General features: G+C 43.5%; 2 protein-coding genes across 5 annotated transcripts in view; one reads left to right on the top strand and one right to left on the bottom strand.

Moving 5' to 3' along the window:
• The window catches only part of AIDA (axin interactor, dorsalization associated), a 42,999-nt gene extending 41,666 nt beyond the window's left edge, over nt 1-1,333 (bottom strand). The window contains exon 1 of the mRNA XM_005495356.4: nt 1,066-1,333. Within this exon, the coding sequence (XP_005495413.1) occupies nt 1,066-1,175 (110 nt within the window). The 5' untranslated portion in view covers nt 1,176-1,333. The remainder of the gene's footprint in view (nt 1-1,065) is intronic.
• A 37-nt stretch (nt 1,334-1,370) lies between these two features.
• Nucleotides 1,371-21,296, top strand: BROX (BRO1 domain and CAAX motif containing). Of its 4 annotated transcripts, none has more exons than XM_005495354.4 (13): nt 1,371-1,515; nt 3,393-3,523; nt 4,133-4,239; nt 5,754-5,850; nt 7,181-7,276; nt 7,920-7,992; nt 8,321-8,426; nt 8,960-9,049; nt 9,771-9,856; nt 11,139-11,220; nt 12,258-12,408; nt 13,824-13,983; nt 14,439-21,296. In XM_005495354.4, exons 2-13 carry the CDS (start codon nt 3,423-3,425, stop codon nt 14,523-14,525), a joined length of 1,236 nt encoding a protein of 411 aa, XP_005495411.1. In that variant the 5' UTR covers nt 1,371-1,515; nt 3,393-3,422; the 3' UTR covers nt 14,526-21,296. The 4 variants fall into 4 exon arrangements, with proteins under 4 accessions (XP_005495411.1, XP_026653941.1, XP_005495412.1 ...); XM_026798140.2 differs by lacking the exon at nt 1,371-1,515 and adding an exon at nt 1,818-1,947; XM_005495355.4 differs by lacking the exon at nt 1,371-1,515 and adding an exon at nt 1,848-2,003.
• Nucleotides 21,297-22,449: the final 1,153 nt, after the last annotated feature.

Here is a 22,449-nt window from a genome sequence, read left to right as displayed (position 1 = left end):
ACACTTCATCCTTCCTGGTGAGTGAATGAAATGATGAGATTACAGCCTCTCCTGACCAACCAGTATGTGGCCAGCAGACCAGTTACTCTGAATGACAACTGAACTGGCAACCAACGTGGTTAGAACCCAACTTGTCCTGAACAGTGCTAGAAGATCCCTCAGGGAGCATCTCTTCAGCTGACTTTCTCTTGGCAAACAAGTGTGAACCCTCTTGTCAACTTCCAGAAAATTCACCATGAGAAGCCTGGCCTGAAATACTGCAATCACAAAGAAATAATTTTCATTGTCGTGGCAAATGGAGTAGTAGGGAAGAACATCTGACTAAAGGTACCAGGTGCATTTCCAAGGAGTCCATCATCAGTGCTCCGTAGCCAATACTCCTCTGCTACCACAGGAGTCATGGATGGTGCAGTCACACCCTGTGCCAGCCAACCTGACTGGGGCCAGGTTCCCCACTCTCCCACCCTGGTACCATCAGGGACACAACACACAAGCATGCAATGGACCCCTTTTCATTCTGATGGGTTGCGTGGAGTTTTTTTGGTTAAGGCTGATACTTAGGCAGCCCATTTGCCAAGTCACTCCATTGCCACAAGCAAGGTGCCAAGGCAACAGGATGATGGAATGGGAGCATCCCGGTCCAGTGGAGCATCGGGGGCTCCATCAACAAACCATTCCGGCAGCCCACGCTCTCAAAATCACAACCTGGTTTGGGGTAGAAGGGACACTAAAGATTAGCTTGTTCCATCCACTGCCATGGGCAGGGACACACCTTCTACCAAAGCAGGTTGCTCTAAGCACCACGCCGGCCGCTGCCGACCTCCCAAGAGAGCGGGACGGCCGGCTCCCGCCTTGCCCCCCGGCCGGGCACCCCCCGAGGGAACTCCTCGGCTCCTGGCCCCGCGCCTTGGGGAAGGGCCAGAGCCGCCAGCGGGGCCCCAGGGGCGAGGGGGCCGCGGCCTGGGTACGGCGGAGCTGCCTGTCCTGCCCCGCCCCAGCCGGGGCCGCTTCCCTCACCCCGGTGCCTCGCCCGGGACGCCGGGGCCACGCCGAGCCCGCACTCACATCTGATACTCGTCGATCGCCTCCACCAGCTGCCCCCAGGAGTCGAAGTCGGTACCCTTCCTGAAGCTGGCGCCCCAGCGCTGCAGGAGACTGCGGGCCGCCTCCGACATAGCCCCAGTGCTAGGGCACCATGCTCACCCCGCGCCGGGGCACCTACAGCGCCGTACCGCCGCTCCCGCCAGTCCCGCGCCCACGGCACGGCACGGCACGGCACCGCCCCGGGACACCCGAGCGCGGCGGCGCCTCCCGCCTGCACCGCCCAGCCGCGGAGGCGGTGCCGGCCGCGCCCGCCCGCGCCATCGCTATCGAGGCGACAGCGCTACTTCCGCCCCGGTACCTATCATGGCGCCGGTCACGTGCGCACGAACGTGGCCCGGGCGGGGTCACTCAGTTCCTCCCTTCGCTCCTCCCTCCGTCCCGGCCGAGCGGCCGCCACAGGCCCGCCCCTAGGTAAGCCCCGGCGCCCCCCCGCAGCACCGCAGGCGGCTTTCGCCCCTCAGGAGGGCCGGTGCCGTTGCTGGTTTGCCGGCGTCCCCGTTCCTGCCGGTGTTGGTGGCGTTCGAGGGCCCTTCCCGCGGGAGGACTGTGGGCCCCGGCCACGCCGGCGGCCGCTGTCCCGCGGGGACGCCCTACACCCGCAGGGCTGTTGTTGGCGGCGGCCTGGGGATTCCGGTGGGGAGGAGGGCGAGCGGCGGGGTCGATGCGATCGGCCGCGATGGGGCGGTGCCATCGGCTCTCGGCTGGCGCTGCCTGCGGCAGCGTGCGCATGACGCACCGCTGGGAGCGGCGGGGCCGGGCCGAGGTCCCGCGGCCGCGAGATCCTGCAGGGGCCGTTCCGGGCTGGGCCGTGACCCCGCGGGGACAGCAGCGCTGCGCAGGGGGGTGGGCACGGCGCGGCAGCCGCTGGCCTGACGGACAAACCCCGAGAAGTGTCGGCGGTAAGCGTGGCGCGATAGGTGCCGACGCTTGATGAACGAACCCCCTGCTCGGTCTGGGGGATCTGGGTCGTGCCGGGGAACCTGTGCTTGGCAGATCTTCTTGGGTCTGTTTTGGTTTTGTTTGTTTGTTTCTCGGCAAAGCTGTAGAGTGTTTTTATAGGGATGAACTGAAGGGATTCCAAAAGGAGCGCGGGATGATGGAGGTCCTAGGGGGCGTCGGGTCCAGCGTCCTGCTCAGAGCAGATGCAGCTCCGAGTTCACACCAGTAGCTCGGGGCTTTGTCCCGTGAGGTCTGGAAAACCTTTGAGATGGAGAGTACACAACTTGCTCCTCAGTTTTTCTGTCCTCATGGTGACGTTTTACCTCCCACGTTCAGCATGCGTCCAATATGTTCCATCACCCCGCACTGCTGTTGTAAAACTCACTGCAATGCTTGTGTTATATTTGACTGTTGAAATTGAAGTGAAAGAAAAGAGAGAGTCGGCATTATCTCTGTCCTCCCAACCTTCCCGGTCTGATACACGTGTGTAAATAGATCCATGTTTTTAGTCAGGGTTTGTGGTTGCAGGTTCGTGTATACCAAAGGCTCCCAAATGAACTATTCACAGATGGATCAGGCGCAGTATAATGATCTCAGTGAATTGAGATTTTGCCTGGAAAGGAGGAAGGAGTCTCAGAGGTGACCTTATCGCTCCCTACAACTCCCTGCAAGGAGGTTGTGGCAAGTTGGGGATCAGCCTCTTCCAGGTATCAAGTGACAGGATTAGAGGAAGGGGCCTCATGCTCTACCAAGGGAGGTTCGTTCAGGTTCTACATTAGGAAGGATTTCTTCACAGAAGGGGTTGTTAAACATTGGAATGGGCTGCCCAGGGAGGTGGAGTCACCCACCTCCATCCCTGGAAGCCTTTAAGGAAAGGCTGGACATGTCACGAAGTGCCATGGTCTAGTTGACATGGTAATGATCTCACTAAGGTTGGGCTCAGTAATCTGAGGGTCTTTTCCAACCTAATTGATTCTGTGATTCTGAGATATTTCTCATGTAATTTACAGATATGTTCAGCCTTATGCAGGAGGTAACAAATGTGGAGGTTTTTTTACTAGCAATGTGTGTGCTCACATAGAGGAAAGCAGGTGGTAGCTTTTTGCCTAACTTAAAATAGTTGCGTCAGAAAGCATTTGTATTTCAAGAGAGTGTAATTCTCACACAAAGCACATGGATAATAAGCACGAGGCATATGGAAGCTTGGCATTTCAAATGGGGAAAAAAAAAAGTTAATTTCAAATTAGTTATTTACATTTGGAATATCTTTTTGCGAGCAGAGGAGAGGACATGGGCAGCACCTCAGTTGTACCTGTTCCTGCAGCTGTTCTTTCCTTTCCACTCCTTAGATTTGGCATAGACAACACTGCAGGAAGAAAATGACCCACTGGTTCCATCGCAACCCTCTGAAGGCTACAGCTCCCGTTTCATTTAATTTTTATGGGGTAGCCACCACTCCAGCTGCAACAAAGATTTGCAAGTAAGTGTACTTGGGACTTGCTTCATTCTGCCTCTTACAGTTTGGGGAACATCCTTCATAGTAATGGTTGCTCTTCAGTTTTTGAGGTGAGGATGACTAGAGATGTGTAGGAAGGGAGGCAGTAAGACACTGCTAACACAGAACGTTTGCTTACAGAGAATGAATTCTCCAGTCTCTGAGTGCACAGCAAGGCCAATTGCAACAATGCAGAGGCAAAGGACTAAACACTTCATTGTTTTTCTGATGACTGTGCATTCCTGATTGCTTAATTTCCATAAATTGATAGGGCCTGACTGTTCTGTTGTGGATATGAATGTAATGAAAAGGGATCTCAGCCTGTTTTGCAGATCTATTCTGATCTCTTCATCTCATCATCCCATTCTAATGTCAAAGAATGTTCCTGCTTGTTGCTTCCCTTTCCTCTCTGTGCACCCCACCTCTTGGTAGGTAAAGGCACAGTTATTTTAGTTAGTGATAGAACAGTAGATTGAGTACTGATTATCCACTGCTGTGGGTCCAGTCATATGTATCCAGAGAAGAAAGGAAGATTTTTCTGTATTGGTACATTTTTAATAGGATTTCTTAGGGTTTTTTTCTCCTTTCATTTAGTGACTTGCGGTTGTCTCGAACACAGCTATTGGAGCTGTTTACAGACTCAAGTTGTAATCCAGAAATGATGAAGAATGCAGCTGACTTCTACTTCTCACTCCTGCAAGGTAGGAAGATTTATTAGCAGTACTACTAATTCATCAAAGAGAAGTATCAGTTCAATTTTAATGGCATTTCTCAGAATGTTAATTGTGCCGATGTCCCATAAGGAAGCTTTGTGCTTCTCAGGAAGGAGAGTATCTTCATGGGTTCTGTGCTTGATACCAGTGCTGGCGGCTCACCAGGCCCCTTCTCCAAGTTTCAGTATCCTTTGTGACCCTGCCAATACTAAGTGCTGGCAGCCCTGCCCTCCTGCCTTTAACCTAATTCTGCTTCCTCTTGGAGGAGAAAACATGTATTTGTCTTTTAGGTGGTGGTGAGTTGCTCCCTAAGTATAAATTGAGTCTATTAATTAGTTTATTCCATTTAGTATTCAGTGTAAATTGCTGGTTTGTCTAATACTAGACCATAGACTTGTTGCAAGTTTACCTTCTACTGCTGCTTATCTTAGGTGTGTATATATATGTAGGTGCTCATTAGCATGGTATCTGCATTTTCAGCAGATGGTTCAGCTGCGTTGACACATTCCTTTGAAACCTTCCTTCTGCTGATAGTTGGGTAACTCTCTCTTAGCAGTCAGGTGCTCAGCCAGGTTTCTTAGGACTGAGTTTTCAGGAATCAGCTGATTTGTGGAAAGTGAGGTCTTTCTGTCTGTGGGAAGTAAACATTGGTTTAATGAGCTCCTGGGAGGGTGTAGGCTAATGTCATGCCTAAACACTCAGATAAGAGTCCCTGTTGCAACAGCCAATGTTTGGATAGTTTTTTCAGGAAAATATCATGCTTGGCCACTAAAATCTTCTGCATGTGAAAGGAACAAGTATTTTCTGATTTTATAAACATGTGACACACTGACAGGTATAGCCCCAGTAGCTGCTATGGCAGGCTCTTGACCTCTTAAAGTCTGTAAGACCTGATCAGACCAGGGCTCTTCTTCAGCCTCACTAAAATTTCCTGGGCCTGCATATGCTAGGATTTGAACATCCCATAGCATGAGCCTCATCCCACTAACTGCTGTTTTCTGGGCTACTGGACATAAAGAATGAATTTCCTGTAGCCCTGAAGATAGATGATGACTAAGTGAGCCCATGCATAGAGGCCCTTTCCCCTCTCCCTGTTGACTAGGCACTCTTTCCTGGAATTTCCTGGTTGGCAGTATGGTGGCAGTGACAGCCACTCACTCACCTTGGACACCCTCAGCCATCCTGTACCTGGGCTAGTCCCACTCCCAACTTGTCACCATATGGGACATGCAGAAATCTGCTAGGTTTTCCTTGAGCAGTCAAGATTCTCAGAATTGAGTTGGTAACATGCTGGGCAAGCAGTTTCCTGGAGTAGCCAGTTGATTTTTTCCGCATTTTGTTCTCAAGGTACTGAGGAATAAAAATCCCAGGAAGTAACATGAGGTTTTGAGGGGTTCAGCAAGAAACATTCTTTTATCTATATCTATATTCATATTGATCCATCTCCTTCATTACTGATTTCTGCTTCTTACTTTGAGATTACCTGTTTTATTATTCCATAGGTTTTATCCTTTCGTTGGATGACTCTTCCCAAGAGTGCAAGTTGAGATATATTCAGAATTTCAAGTGGACAGACACGTTACAAGGACAAGTCCCGAGGTGCGTGTGCTTTTCTGGGTGCAGGGTATGCTGCTCTCTGTTGCTCTGTTACACCCATGCACAGGCCTGAAGGGAAACAGAAATGCAGCAAAGTCTTGAACACAAAGTAGTTTCTAAAAAGGTGTTCCTGTGTTTTTGGTAACTGCTGTACTGTGTTAGGTATTCTGAAGTGTGCCTAGTGGCCTTTATGTTAAGCTGTGAGAATGCACAATAATGGTAGAAAGATCCGTTAGGTCTCAGTTGATCTGCAAAATGAACCTGCAGTTAGCTAGAGCAGTATAAAGAAGAGCCTTGAGGATATTGGTGAGTTGAGCATGGTAACAAAGCACACTGCAGTTTAAAACTTAATTTGGCACTATTGCCTGACCAGGAACTTCTGTGTGTTTGGAGGTTCCAGTGTTGCTGAAGATCTGATTTTGTTCTTGTCCTCTGAAGCTGTGAGTACATGTCCTCTTGGTTCAAACCAACAAATCTTGTTTCCAGGAGGAATGCAGATCTGTAACCTTCTGAATTACTCACTTGTCTCTTGCTATTGGAGGTAATTGTGTTGTATAATCATGCCTACAAATTTGTCAAGCTTTAGCTGGAAGTGTTTGACCTCCTCAAAGCTTTAATTCCCCCATAATTAAATGGAAGAAAATTTGTTGATTAGGACTTCATTCTAATTTTCTTGTGGTCATGCACACTTGTACTTGTGCCAACATTACTCTTCCCTCTCCCACATCTTTCTTTTTAAAAGGTTTGCTAGTTCCTAAGCTAAACTGAGCTTGCGATTGCAAGTTCAGTCTTTTCAAAGACTCTGTTTTTACCTTTTGAAATTTCTTGCTATATGCAGGAAAAAATCCTGCTGTTTGTCTGCAGTTACATAAATAATTGCAATAACATTCATTTGAGAGAGTTGTAATAGACTCTGACTTATTAACTTAGCAGTACATCTTTAAAGTGGACATTCCAGGGCAAGGCTTTCTAAAACTGTGCGACTGAAAAAAAAAAAAAAAAAGAGATAGCAAAATGTCAGCCACACCCAAAGCTAAACAAATCTCAAGTTACAGTTTTAAAATAAAAGTTGCCAAAAGGGAAGGGTGGGCATCTGAATGTGGTAGATTCTAATTATGAGTTCTTAAAGGGAATGACTAAAAAAAATTATGTCTCTCTTAAGCAGTTCAGCAAAGTAGGAGGTTCAGAATTGGAAATTGTTGACATTGTAAATGAAAAATGTTTTATAGAGAGAAGTGTTAACTTTTGCTACATGAACTATCAGCAGAGAGAGATGTGAGAACAAAACTGAATGCATTAAGTTTTTGGGGGGGTTTTGTCTGTCTTTCTTTAGTGCCCAGCAGGATGCAGTGTTTGAACTGGTTTCCATGGGATTTAATGTAGCTCTGTGGTACACAAAATATGCATCAAGACTTGCTGGAAAAGAAGAGTAAGTGGTTTTCTTTTCTTAACAATTCTGCTGTAGCAATACTCCACCAAAGATTTAGCAGGTTCTGGGGGTCGCCTGCTATAGGAAATGTCCAGGCAGAGGAATTCCAGGAGACAGTTGGTCTTTACACACAAGCACTTCAATCCCTTCTTGCCTCTGTAAACTGAGTGCAGTAGCACTACATGACTGTGATACAGAGAAAGTGTCAGTTGTGAATGAACCCTTCATCAGTCCCCCTCTAAATGTCCAGGTAGAAAACTGAGATTCTTAACATCACATCTCTGCTGACATTTAACTCTACAGACCTCTAAATCCTTGGCTTCTAACACTGAGGTTGGCTTTTACTTGAGAGTCATCACAGGATCTTACATTTATTGTCTTTCAAGCAAGCTCTATATGATTATTTCATGATTGGATACTGTTAGAAACTTCTTTATTCTGAGGGTAGCACAGCTGTGGGATAGGTCACTTAGGGAATTAGTGGACTCTTGATTCTTGAAGGATTTAAGGTTCATCTAGACAAAGCCATAACTGACCTGATCTGCTGTTGCGAAATGTGGTGCCCCAAACCAGGAGGTGACACTAAATGACACTTAGAGTCCCTTTCTAACTATAATTTCACCAATTCATTCTATTTTCTCAGTATAACAGAGGATGAAGCAAAAGACGTTCACCGCAGCTTGAAGATAGCAGCTGGGATTTTTAAACACCTGAAGGTAGAAGGGCTTTCTTTGCTGTCTGTTCTTCAAGGTGTCTCCAAATACTTGACTTTTTGTCTTAGAGAGGCCTTTGCTATACACACATACCTGAGAGCACCTGAATGATGCAGGAAACAGAAGGGTGTTAATATGTTGTGGTACCCCTCAATCCCTGGAACTCATTCCCAGTGGCACTGGAAGAGTGGTTTGTATGTCGACCCATATCATGTGCCACATGTGCTGTCTTGGGACCTTCACTCAGTGTGTCCTATCCATTTAGGCATGAAGCACTTGTTTTGCACTGGTTTTCGGCCTAAACTAACTCTGAGACTGGCTTTGTATTTAGGAAAGTCACATTCCAAAATTGATTACACCTGTGGAAAAGGGAAGAGATTTAGAAGCTCGACTTATAGAGTCCTACATCATACAGTGTCAAGCTGAAGCTCAAGAAGGTATCTTCAAATATACATTGGTTGGCTGTGGGAAATGACTCTTTGTGGGTCACAGCTGTCTTATGAATTCTGCTTGGCAGCAAGGCCATGGGTTTTTTATTCTCCTAAAGTACTGTGGCATAGTGGGGCAGGTTGCAAAATGCCAAAATTCAGTCTGATATTAGAATTGTAATATGGAATATCTTTCACTTAGGAAGAACTTGTGTGTGGCACTACTCCTTTTTCTTATTTCTTCCTTTCATGCAACCCTTTCACCACCATGCTTGCCTAACAGACATTCCCAGCTCTTTTACTTAAAATATGTGCAGCTTCTGTTTATTAGCTACTCTTAAGGCTAACATTCCTTTAGTTTTTCTATTAAATTGGAATCATTCTATCCAAGAAACAATCTGTCTTTATTCTGCTGTTTGCTTGACTGCACAACATCTATTTGCTGTTCATGCAGGGGTTTTAAAACCCTAAATGCCTCTGCTGATTTGATGTGATAGGACATTTCAATTAAACTTAAATCATGGTGTGGAACTATTTTTCAGTGACAATTGCTCGGGCTATTGAGCTGAAACATAATCCAGGCCTAATAGCTGCTCTTGCTTATGAAACAGCCAACTTCTACCAAAAAGCTGGTGAGTGTCTTGTTTTGTATCCTTAATGACTAAATTTATGCACTCTTGCCAGCAGATACACTTCACCTACCCATAAATTGCAATATTAATGCTGTTCTCGGTGGATATGGAGTGTGTATTTAGTTTCTATTTAGCACATTTAAGGCTTCAGTTATCAGCATGTATTATGATAAAGCTTTTTGGTTTTGTGGGAATCTTGTTCTATGGTAGGAAATGGTAGCTGATGGTAGGAAACATTAGTGAAGGAAAGCAGACTAGCAGCAGACTAATGGCGTGATGTCAGTGGAGTATGTTCCAGCTGCCTTTGGGCCACACATCATGATGCAGAGCATGGAGAGTGGAGTGAGTTCATTATGTACCACCTTCCAGATGAATGAGATGATCTCTGGGCTTACTGAGGCAAGTGGTAGAAGTGCAGAAGTATGGGAGTCACTACTGGAACTTAAACTAGGAACAAGTTTTGAAATGCTGCATAAATATACTTAGAGAATTAGCCATCCAGACTTAGTGGACAGGAGTTTCAGGAATTCTATGGACAACTGCATGATAGCTATATATTTTTGGTGGTTTTCTCAGAGTTTTTCTGTGCTTTTGCAGGAGGATTTTTTGTCCCTTGTTTCTGGATACTTTAGTGCTAAGTTCAAGGATTCTGGTCTTTTAATGTGTTTGGGATTTTTCTTTAAGGAAATGTCTTAAGAATTATTTACCTATGTGTTCACAGATCAAACATTATCTAGTTTGGATCCAACCTGTGCAGGTAAATGGAGGAAGTACTTAAACTTGAAGAGCTGTTTCTATATGGCCTACGTAAGTACTTTGGGTGGCAGCAGTCACAGCTTGTTGTCTGTCTGCCAAGGGCTGCATAGGGAATGGGGGCTAAGTATTGTCTTGACTTTCTTTGCACACTGTGAAGAGGAATTGTGCAGTGTCAGTGACATTTGAACTGTTTTTGTGGAGCCAAATGAAAGTTCAGCAGTGTGGATTTGTTGTGATTACAGATCTTTAATTGAAGCCATTCAGGTTGAGCATAATGGTGCTCTCTGTTATCTACATCACAGTCTGATCCTAGGCATAGTTCAGAGCTGAGAATCTTTATGAAGGTCCTGAATGAAACTGCATCAAGTACCGAAAGGTACCATTCCAAGAGCTGTCCCTATTTGCCTGATGGATCTTCTAGCAAGTACTGCAGTGCCCTTGAGATCCTCAGCTGCTCAATTTGCCGTGTCTTGTAGCCTGCCACAGCGTGTAATCTTTTTTATACTGTACAAAAGGCCCAAGCTAAGCAGTTTACATAATTGTCTTTCTCTTAGGCTGAAACTGTAGCTAAAATCTGCTTGCCTTATTAGCAGGTTTGAGAGGTGAGGGAGGATAAGAGTTGTGGTACTTCTTTTAAATTTGAGTGATCTGGGCAGTGGTAGATTTACATAGATTTGTACTATGAGAACAGACACTAAAGGAAGGGGGGCATGGTGGGCATTTGTTGATGGGACTGTTCCTTCTCCTGTTGTGTTTACTAGTTAAACTCAGCTCCTGATAATAGATAATAGTCAATTCAGTTTTCACTGGAATACAATACCACCCTCAAGCACAATCGACTTTTTGGGGATGGAAAAGTTATTTGGACTATGACAAAATATCTCAGATAGCAGAACACCTCATTTTATCCAGATTCAGTGATATTTGTTGCAGATGGAGTTTTTGGGTGTTCAGGTAGTTTTAGTTTTCAGTCTTAGCTTTGTAAACTTGCCTGGGGTTCATTCTGTGCTGGGGCTTGATGCTGCACACTACTGCAGTGAGAGCTTGGAATGGCCTGTGTAGCAGTGCTTCAGGTCAAACAGCTCTGTGCAGCTCAGTTACTCTTGGCTAGAGCTGAGACAGCTCCTTTCATACTAAGTGTTTGTGGTTCTGGTTCGCAGTGAACTGCATTAATGGCTCAGTGAATGCTGCTTTGACTTGGATTCCCCAGCTGTCAACTATTTGCAGGGAATGGCAGCTTCAAAGAGCTGCAGCTCCTGTAGGGAGCAGGAGGAGGGGATTGGTGCAGGAAGTGCCCAGGGATGTTGGTAATGATTTTGTCCTCTTCCATCAGGCATACTGTTACCATGGCCAGACTTTGCTGGCGAGTGATAAATGTGGGGAAGCAATCAGATCTCTGCAGGAATCAGAAAAATGTAAGTGTGATTGAGACTGGAGTACAGGGTCTGATGGTGCCATGCCTGTTCTGTTTTGCTGTATTGTGTTAATTTGCTCTCCCATAAAGATTTTATCTGTCACCTGATGGAAATCCAGCACATCTTTGAATAGAGACAGTGTATTTTTACTTTTTTTGATGGTCTTACCAAATACTGTCTTTCATAACATTTCTGCAGAAAATTTTCATTTTCACTTCTTAGCCTGGCTTAAAGACTGGCTTTGAGCTGCCTGCAGTATACAGTATAAAGACCCATAAGGGTCTGGTCATCCTGTTTTCTGGTCTGTATGTTAGAGTAGTGCAGCCATTTCTGCTTTGGAGGTTACATAGTAAATCTAGATCTTGCTTGTTAATTTTTTAAACAGATTTCAGTAACTTAGTTCTTTTCTATTCATTTGACAGGTATATTCAGGGAAGTTTGCAGTAGTTCAAGGTCTTCTGCCCAGTCTTCTCTCTTCAAAGCTATTTGTACCCCATTGGCCTGTACTGCATAACTTAACTTTACTGCAATGTATAAAAAATGCTCCAATCTTCAAAGTGGAAACTTTAATATTAGTTTGAAAAATAAATTGGAAAATTATTAAGAACAAACTAAGTTGGATTTCTTGGAGTAAAAAAAATACTGTTCGGCTGTTTAGAGAAGAGTGCTTCTTCTCCCACTCCATATCAGTTATTCTTGTTTGGTTTGGGGCATCAGCTGTGTGTGGATACCTTCATGCCCTCTGTTCTTCCCTACCATGTGGCACAGTTCTTAGGCTTATTGTTGCATTTTGCCCCACACACAAGAATGCTTTCCTGCATCTTCCCACCCAAAAAGCTATCTTTTTCTTTTCCTGTTCCTAGTCACTTGTTGGATGCAGGAAATCTTGAATGTCTTTGAACTGGTTTGGTTTTGTTTCTAAGAAGAAAGAGGCTTGACTGGATTCTGGTGTCTTCTAAGAGTGAAGCACTGTAGGGGAGAACCATGATTTAAGAGGGTCATGTAAATAATTTTTATTTCCTTTCTTTCTTGCAAAGTTTTTACCAAGGCTGAAGCATTGTGCAAAGAATATGGAGAAACCAAAGGGCCTGGGACTACTGCCAAACCTTCTGGACATCTTTTCTTTAGGAAATTAGGAAGTTTGATTAAGAACACATTAGAAAAATGCCAGAGAGAGAATGGATTTATGTAAGTAATTCGTGGTTGGTACAGCACTTTACATGAAGTGTTATTACCTCATTTGCCTTAATTTCAGGATGGGATGGTAAATTTTACTCTCCTGTTGTTATATTCCTTTAGGGCATGGCATGTAACTTAAAGATAAATTTGCAATTCTTTAATTTTCTCTTGGCAGATTTGCAGTGGGTCTGTGCTGTCCCACTGCGTGTCCTGTGCCGGTTCAGCAAACTGGGCTGGACTGACATCTGGAGAGGCTTAGCAGTTTTCTTCCCTCATTCCTCAGGCACCTGGTTACTTTTCCTTCTGCACAGGACAAAATCTGCAGAAGTTACTGTGTTGCTCTAATGCTCTCTTCCTGTCTCCTGAGATCTAGTAGGCAAAAGAGGACAGAGGGAGAAGTGGAGAAGACCAGTAGGCAATTCTGCTTTGCAAGCAGGGAAGTCAAAACACAGTGCTGCCTTCAGTGAAGATCATGTTTAGGGTGCTAGGAGCTTTACCAGTCCAAGTATAGTTAATATTGTGCATAGGGCTTTGTGTTCATTGATGTCCTTCCAAAAAGGGTTTGGAAATACCAATTTTTTATTTCAGTTGAAAATAATCAAGATTCGTTTGTCTTTAGAGTTCTTTTCCTCATTTATTTCTCCCCTCCTATTACGATTTAGCCTTTCATAATAGGTGTGTTATTTTAATTTTTGTGATATTTAAAGACCTGCATAATAGGGCAACTGACTAAATGGAAAGGATGGTCAAGTACATCAAAGTGAACTGCAAATAGAAATAGAAATGCTCTGCTCTGTTTTTGTTCAAATACCCATTGTCAGAGCTTACAACAAAAGCATACTGGAGATTTCAGCATGTCCCTGTCCCTCTAGAACAAAACTTGGAAAGAGAAAGCAGTGGCTGTTTTGGAAGAGCTCTGTGCAGCACAGGAAGTGAGGTAGAGTGTGTCAGTGTGTGAGCTCCTGCTGCCCTGCCAAGGGCAGAGGGACACCGTGAGTCAGGCTTTGCCCTGTAGCCAGTCTTTGGGGGGCTGCTGTGTTGCCATTATCCACTATGGCACATTAGGACTGATTAGGAAAAGAAGTATCCTCTTCGTCTTTGGAAAGTACTTTAAATCCTCATTTGTATTTTGAAGCGTTTTTTTGGACAAAAGATGCTTTCTCTTAAAAGCACTGGGAATAATGTTTAATAAGTTGGAGAAAACCCACCATACAATTAGGGAACAAACAACGGTACTAGCAAGGAGTTGCTTTTGTTCTTGTGAACCTTGCTGGCAGAATGCGTGTTAGGCAGTGCCTTAATGAAATGGAAGAGAGCAGCAGTGCTTGCCACTGTGAAAACCCAAATTGTTTTGTTTAGAATTGCAAACAGGACTTGCAGAGATGGTGCACTGTATTTTAAATACATTTCTGTATTTGTTCTAGCTATTTCCAGAAGGTGCCAGCAGAGGCTTCCCAGCTGGAACTGAAAGCAAACTATGGCTTGGTAGAGCCTGTTCCTTTTGAGTTTCCAGCTTTAAGCGCACACTGGACTCCTGAAACGGTTGCAGCATTTGATCTCACCAAGAGGCCAAAGGAAGACCCTGTAAGATAATCCCATGTGCTGTTCTTTCCCTCAGGCTTTATTCTGTGTACCATACAGAGTTAGTTTGTCACTTCCATCACATTCTCCAGCTCAGTGTAGGAAGCAGCCATAAGGCTATCACCTAAACTCATCCTTCTCTTGTGGCAGGGGCAAGTCAATTAACCTCTGCCACACTGCCAGCGTCTGGAAAATCAGCTCATTTTTTACTGAGTCCTGTAATGTTACAGCATGCTAGAGAAAGATTATTTTTTAGAAAATGATTCATTTAAAGATGCTGAAACAGAGAACAATTGTCATTTCCCTCTTGCTTGGGGCTTACTCAAAATCTTCAGCCTTGAAAAGAGAGGAGACTATTAGATTATAACATGTACAGTTAGCTGTGCATAAATACTGTGCAGACACAGTGGTTTGTACTTGTGGTATTTAGTTGGGGTTTTTTTTCTTCTTGTTTGCAGGCTAAACCAAAACCAGATGAAGAAGTAAAACCTCTGAAGGAACCAAATATAAAGCCTCAAAAAGACAGTGGATGCCAGATTTCTTAAATGCCATAAGTGCTTTGAATTCACTTTGAAACTCTATTCATAGGACTCTGGGGCTTTTGTTCTGATCTTCTTTTTTCGATTCTCCTCTTTTCATTTACAAGGCTAATATAATTTACTTTTGTTAATATGTGTCTATCTTGCTTAAGATTGTGGTAGATTTCTAGGTGGTTATTTATATCTGACTTATTTTTGGTTTCAGTGGATATCATAGAATTAGTGGGCTTAAATGTTCCTATTGTGCCTCTAGGGAGTTTCTTTTTGTGGGTTTAGTTTTACCCACAAATAGCAAAGGAAGTATCATGATTGTAATGGTTGAGGGTTTTTCCATTACCTTATATGCTGTATCATGTCCAGTTCTGGAAACAGAAGTTTGCATGAACAGTTATATTTATTCAAGTTTTGTCGTTCAGGCTTAGCACTTTGTTGTGTCCGAATTCACCTAATTGTAGTGAGGGGAGAAAATCTGGGTGTGGATTGTAACAGTCGTATTTCACAGGACTTGCACAGAACGTGGGAAACCTCAAGTTCTGCATAACAGGAGCACAATTTATGTTCTGAAACTATTAGTCTCTGTTCTTTCCTCTATAGATTAGGGGGTTTATATCAGAATTTGTAGTAAAGTACCTTAGCTTTGTCTGTCCTTCAATCCAAATCCTTTAGTATCAAAGTGTATGTGAAAGTAATGCAGCAAGCAATATGGAAGTGCTTAAAAGCAAAGCATCCCTGTGTCTGTCATTTGTTCAGAATTTCTGAATCTTCAAAGCTTTGTTAAGTTCGAAGGCTGCAGACAGTTCTGATCTTCTGGCACTGGAATTCCTGAAAAAGTCATGATAAGGTAGTGGATTTGGAAGTAAGTTGCTGTGTTTCATCCAAGTGGTGTCTATAAGAAGCTGTCAGGAGAACAGGGAGGAAAGATGAGCTGAAGACCTGATGGCACAGCTGGGAAGCCAAACTCTAGATTTCCTTTATGCCCTGTATAAACAGTGGTGCTTCTCAGGTTTTGCAGTATTGCACTAAAATCAGCTCTTTCTGAAGAAAACTTGTGAGAAGGCAAGCACAGTCAAGGCTGAGAAAGAAAGGATTTTGTAGAACTTGCTTCCATTTCTGCCTGCTGTGGAAAATGTGACAGCATTCTTTAGTGCTGAGCACTGCAAAATGCCCTTGACAACAAAAACATCTTTCTGATTCGTTGCAAATGCAAAGGTATATGTGCATGTGTTGAAGTTAGAGCCTTGCAATTCCTGGGTACCAGTAGCTGCGCTTCTCTTGGCCTGAGAAAGAAACTGAGCAGCCTGACAATGTTCACCCTTCCAGCAAACATGATGGCCAATACACTTACCGTGATGTAAACTGTAAACACATTGCTCACTTTGTACTCTTTGTTCACCTTACACCATGCTGTGATTCAATGCTTCTAAAATCCTTAATGGGGCTTGGAGACACTTAGCTTAGAGAGCAAGTGTGCAACTCCTTGAAGGCCTGGGGAACAAAAGCTGCCAAGGAGGTTAATAGGGAACTCAAGACTCTTCCTGAGATACTGGACCAAATTACAAAATTTGTTGATGCAAAAGGCAAAGAGTCTTTTAATGCTGGTATTATGGGTTGATCAAATGCAAACCTCCTTGCTTCCCTTGATGGATTTTTCTTTGTCAGTTCTGCACATAAAACTAAGTGTAAAGTGAGCTGAATTTCTTTGGAAGAAGTTACTGTTCTGCAGGGGCCTAGAGGATAATGAGTATCAAGAAGAATACATACCTGAAATGGCTCCATTTCTTCTGGTGCTGCATGGGGACCTGGTGTATGTTTCATGAAGAGTTACACAGATCTGTTCCTAAGTTGATCAGCTGACTCATTAGACTTTTTGCATTGTTAAAATACCAGCTTAGGTTTTGCCAGAGTAGAGTGTGGAGTTAGTTTTCTTATATAGATTTTAATTCTAAAACTGTATTCCAGCTGAAGTCGTCAACATTTGTTCAGCCTGCCCCCTTTAAGGATCAAGATAGTTAACTCAGTTTCATAATCACAATTTTTTTAGCTACTCGTTGTTTTTCAGAATTCTTTGTCAATATATGCACATCTCAACTGAGGTAGTTTTCCTTCTGTGCAGACTAGATCCTGCTTTCCCTCCTCCCCTTATTTTCCCTTCCACTGCTACAAACTGTGGCGCAGTCTTACCCTCATTTGCTAATGCACTTGTAGGTCCTGGGACTCATTTCCAATGCAGCTTTTACCCATAGGTGGGTTCCTTTAGAGGAATATCTTACAATCAAATTAACAAATCATTACTAAATCATTCCTAAACATCTTGGTAGGAAGATTATTTTATGGACTTGGAATTCTTTGCACGCTTTCTCAAACCGAGCTGTTTGTCTGAATCAATTTCACTGTAAATAGTTTGGGGCATAACCAAGTGAATTGTGTCAGATGATGACATTACTTAAGCCTAGCTGTGTAGACTCTTGTGCCATAGCTGTTTCAGTAAATATGATGTAGTAGTTTAAAAATAGAATAATGGAACAAATGAATTCGCTTAACTTGTGTTGCTTTTCAAGACAAACTTTGTTTACTTGTAGCTGAAATCCTGTGGCAAACATTGGATGGTTTTGCCAAAAAATAAGAAGCTGGAGACTGTTTAGTTTGCAAAGTAGAGCTGTGAGGCAATGAGCAGCTTTCTCTTCTGGTATTGTTGGGTAGTAGCAGGAATTACGGTAAATAAGATGTAGATTAACTGTCCAATATGCTTAAGAATATAAGTAAATGAACTGGGAGTTTGAGTTAATCTGGAATGTTCCTTCTCTTATAGCTCTCTCTAGTAATTTTTAAGAGTGAGGTATTTTGAATGGTGACTTTTTAATATTCTCATGCTGCAATAGCCTGTTTTTGTGGCCTCTCTCTGGTTTTAGAGGCTGTCATGGCTAAGCCTGCAAATCTTGTTAGTGTAAATAATCTTTAAAAATTTGTGCCCCATCTGAAGCAGGACAGAACTGCAGCTGAATAAAACACAGTGCTGGGCCCTCTGTTTTGTGCTTTAAGGAAAGCAGTGATTGTCTTTAATCTACTGTAAACCAAACCATCAAGCTTTTTGTAGGATTTCCACTTAAATACCTTCCTCCATGTATTTAAATATACTTTCTCCATGTATTTAAATACACTTCCTCCATGTTTCATGTTCCTGAGTTTTCAGTAGTTACTTTCCATCCAGCATATGTGACACACAGCTGAGGGACTAAACCTGGCCCTTGGATGCTAATGTCTGCCTCTCACTGGATTTGGTAGAGGAGATTTGCCTGTCAGCCTAGGGATGGTGTTTAGTCACTTGGATGTTCAGCATGGAGCCGTGCTGTGTCTGTAACAATGGTAGTCGTTTGTACAACGAGCAGGAAAATGGATCCCTGTGTCTGTGTGGAATAGAATAGTAGAATAGAGACAACTTTGCACTTTAAAATTTTCTTGTCTTGTAAATTTGGTACAATACAATATACTTGTAAATACTCCTGTCATTTTGTTGCACATTTTAGTACTGTGCTATGGGTAAGGCTTTAATGTGAAACATTACTAAAATGTATTTTTAATTGTCTGTGTGTGCTTCAAACTCATGAAGCATATCTCTGCCTTTAGTATTGGAGAGCATGAGAGGAGGCAGTAGCTCATCTGTCTTCCATGGTAATTCCAGGAGGTGAATTTCTGTCTGTTGGCTGCGAGGTGAAACATTTCATCCCACCCCTGTCTGGTATCTAAACTGATGTTTCAGCATTAACATAAATCCTGTTCATGCCTGTTAATTATCCCAAAAAAGATTCTGTCTCTAAAGATCACTCTTAAATTACCATAGTAGCATAAGCTGGTTTTTCTTTTCCTTTTTCTGTGTTTTTTTCCTGTCACTGGCCCAGTTGAGGGAGGAATAAAGCACAGTGAGTAAGACTGGCATGGAAAAGCCTCTGGAGTATGTACCTGTCTCCAAGTTGTGAGTGCAGTGTAGAGGCCTTTCCACAGTGACCCTTGGCTTGTCTCAGGCCTTTCCCTGCTGGTGATGCTCTCAAATTCAGCAGAGGTCCTGTGGCAACCCAGAGTATCCTTGATCCGCTTTTTATGTATGGAAGGTCTCCCTCATTTGGTGTTGATGTCTTCATGGATTACAAGCTTCCAGAAGCCATCTTGTATTCTGAGTAATCCCACTTCAATGGAATCAGCTCTGAGATCACTGACTGAGCAGCCTTACTTTGTGAAGACAGTCACCATGCAATCTTAAGTTTCATAGTTAGGAAATTTGTATATAGCCATGAATTTCAGAATGCCATTTAAAATAAACAATCTTCAAAGATCATGTTTATTTCATTATTTAAAATTTTACATAGAGTAGCAAGAAAGAGGCTCTGTCTTGATTATTACTTTCTGCAATTTAATGCAACTTTGTTATTATAGAGAATACTTAATCCTTGCTTATAGGAAGACTTAAATAAGGAAGATCCATGAATTGGATGTCTATGGAAGTAGTAGCTACAATGAAGCATGTGAAGTCCTGAGGGAGGAAGAGAGGAGATGGGCTTTCCAAATTCTTGTTTAGAAAAAAAGAAAGTAATTTGGTAGACTTTCTTATGGCTGTCCAAAATCCCAGTACTTGCCAAGATGTGTGACATTGTGGGATGTTCTATTATACTATGTCAAGGGCGTTATTTGGGAATAACTTCTCTGATATTCTGGATGAAGCCTCTCAGCACAGCAGGCTCAGTCTTCCCTGTCTGAACCAGACATGCGTCTGCTGCTGTCTCCAGGAGTCCCAGCTGTCTCTCAGAGCCATGTGGTGGTCTTTAACAATTATGTTTCATGCCTCCAGTCTTTCTGTCTGGTTTTCCCAAAGAAGGACTCATTTGCAGTCTCCATGTTTATGGCCCCGGAATGTAAGGCTGCCCTTGCTTTGTTGAGTTGCTCTCAAATCTCAGGGTCAGGGACCTTGTCCTCTGTGACACCTGGACCCTCTCATCTGCTGGATGTGCTTCCCCAGTTTCTGCCAGCACAACTTAGTTAATACTTCATCCCCAAACATTGTCAAAACGTGCATAACAGCACCAACAGAGCCCTCTCAAATGGATAAAAAATTCCCACAGGACCCTGCTGGAGTGATGGGCCACCAAGGGGCAGACGACCTCATGTTTTCCTGCAGTTTTTCCACACAGCTGCCCAGCACAGACAGTGTGCACTCAAGAAAGCACTGCAGTTTTAAAATGGGAAGAGGTGTCACAAGTTACACCTTCTACATCATTTCACATGGAACATCTCTGTAATTACGACAGGGGGTCATCCAGGAGCCTGTGCATGCTTGTGACTAGGAGAACAGCTACCTCTTCACTGAGCTCATTGTCAAGGCCATGGAGCAGGAGCACGGACAGACAGAGATCTCTTGGCCTGTGTCCCAGCAGCTGCTCTGTCCCAGGGCCTGACAGCCTCTCCAGGGCATCTGCCCTTTGGGAAGAAGAAACTCTGCATTTTCGTGGGGTTTCTCCGGGGTCGTGGGCTGGGTTTTTGTGGCAAGGATTTGAAGTGGGAAGGCATCTTCTGTGAGCAGCAGCTACCCTCATTTTGGCCAGAGCCTGTTTCAGCCAGCCCCAAGACACAGCCACTGCTGGCCGAAGCTGTGTCCATCAGCTGCCTGCTCATGGTTTTGGGGAAAAGGCCATGAGATGGACAATGAGGCCTTGGGCAGCAGGAAATGTGAACCAAAGTCTTCTCTCCTCTGCACACTGCCCTGCCAGCATGCCCCAGTGAGCTGGGGGTGCACAGGAGGCTGTGAGGGGACACACAGCGGAGCAACTGACCCCCAGTGACCAGAGGGATTTCCCACAGCATGTGATGCCATGCTCAGCCATCAAACCATGGGGATGGAGGTTGGCAGGGGCTCCTTGGCTCAGAAACTGGCTGGGCATCAGCTTGTTATTATTCTTGGGTTTCAAGGTTTTTTCTCCCTCTTGTGTTTTTGTTTGTTTGGTTGGTTTTGGTTTTGGTTTTGTTTTAATTTAGTTAAACTGATTTTATATCAACCCAGCAGTGTTTTTACCTTTCTGATTCTGTCCCCCAGGGCTAGGAAGTGAGTGAGTGGCTATGTGGTGCTGAGATGCCAAGCAGGAATAAATCATGACAGTCCTCTCTAAAACCATAACAGCAGTGCCCTGTCCAAACAACATCTGAACTATGGGGCACAAGCAGCATCTGCAGATCAGGACTGGGGCAGGAAACAGGAGCTTTAGCTCTGGATGTTTAGAAAAAAATCACAACTATGACAAGAAATCTCCACACAGGAAAACATCAGTATTAAAAATGGAGACAGTCACAAATACTGCCAAGTGAGCCTTCCTCTAGCCACATTTAGTGACACAACTGAGGTTTGTCTGGAGAGCTGAGTCATGGAGTTGTGAATTTGTGGGATAAAACATGAAACTTTGCCATTTTTGTCTTGGTTGGTTTGGCAAACCGGCAAACAGGATACAGCTATGCATCTCCAAGACTTGGTTCTTACCAAACTCGGTGTATGGCTGTTGCATACACTAACTAGACCATCAACACCTGCCACCAATGGTAAGATTATTTAAAGTGAAGAATATATTAGCTGAATCTGGCCAGTCTGAGGAGATCAATTAAAAGAGGCTACAGGTTTTCTTTACAAGGTAGTAGATCATATGGCAAGCTGAATGGTACAGAACTGTGTTTGGTGCAACTTCACAGTTTAACTTGTTTTTATGCTCAAAATTAAAGCTTTCTTCTTGTTTCCATAGTTCACATTTGGAGTCTGTATCTCTGGTTTGGGACAGTTTGAATTGCAACAATTTAATTCCTTAGGAAGTTAATGCTTTTTCTCCTTTTTAAAAAATTTTAATATGATTGATTAACTTACTTTAAGGATGGATTAACTGGAATGCAGTCACTACTCAAGCAACCAAGCTGGCACTTCGCTATTTTTTCTCCTTCTTTTAATACTTACGGGTGGTATCTGAAGGGATTATCACCAGGATTTAAAATCCTTGATGATTTGTAAAATTAACTATTTTCTTTTGTTCAAATGAAACAAACTCTATCAATACAATTCAGACTGCATTGCACAGTATCAGCCCATCAGCTTTTTCCAAAGGTTACATTTTACTGTACCCACAAAGGAGCTTTTGCATGCTCAGATGCAGCCTTTGTGGATGAAAACAGCAGAAAACCATGGTTATCACACATAGACAGCAGTGTGTGGTATGTTAGGTATGGTATGAAGTTTGCAAACTTCACAGTTAGACCAGTGTGGCAGAAAGCACTTGCAGAAAAATCAGAATAGGATGATTTTAATCAAGGGTGGATGAAGAAATGTTGTCATTCTTGCCAGGTTTTTTAAATTTGAGTCATGTATCACCAGGTTTAGTCAGCCTGACTAACGACTTTCTTGCTCCTGTTATTTCAAACTGCAGAAACTTTTAAGTGTTAATGAATTGACCAGAAAAAGAATCCACATAAAGCTTAAAATCACATTACCTGAATTCCTGTGAAAAGTACTGTAATACTTGGTAGCTCCTTAGGAATATAAGAGGAAATTAATGAACAGAGAAAGGAGAAAATGTTTAACTCAATGCCACACATTTAAATTCAAACCATTTGCTTTTGGCAACACAGCTTTAAAAATTTTCACGCTGTAACTATTAATGGAAAAACCTTTCTGCTGGCAAGGCAGATACAAAATCTCCCTGCAGCTTCCACAATCTCTTCTGTCTCCTGCTGAAAGAAAAAAGTCTTGGTAAGAAAACACTTTCTGGAGAGAGTTTCAGGTAAATATGACAGTTACTGAGTGACATGTCTGAAATGAGCCATCAAGGACTATCACTGTGTTTCACCTCTTCCCCTCCATCATCTCAGAAAACATCCTGACCAAGTGCACATGGGCAGCACAGCCTGTGGA

Source organism: Zonotrichia albicollis, chromosome 3 (assembly GCF_047830755.1).
Source record: "Zonotrichia albicollis isolate bZonAlb1 chromosome 3, bZonAlb1.hap1, whole genome shotgun sequence".
Lineage (NCBI taxonomy): Eukaryota > Metazoa > Chordata > Aves > Passeriformes > Passerellidae > Zonotrichia > Zonotrichia albicollis.
This window is presented reverse-complemented; position numbering and strand designations above follow the sequence as displayed.

What these genes read in the sequence shown, in the direction of transcription:
- BROX (XM_005495354.4), top strand. Translation starts at nt 3,423, where the DNA reads ATGACCCACTGGTTCCATCGCAACCCTCTGAAGGCTACAGCTCCCGTT. An exon ending in GGATTTTTAAACACCTGAAG is followed by an intron (nt 7,993 to 8,320) that starts GTAGAAGGGCTT and finishes CTTTGTATTTAG; the next exon opens with GAAAGTCACATTCCAAAATT. An exon ending in CAACTTCTACCAAAAAGCTG is followed by an intron (nt 9,050 to 9,770) that starts GTGAGTGTCTTG and finishes ATGTGTTCACAG; the next exon opens with ATCAAACATTATCTAGTTTG.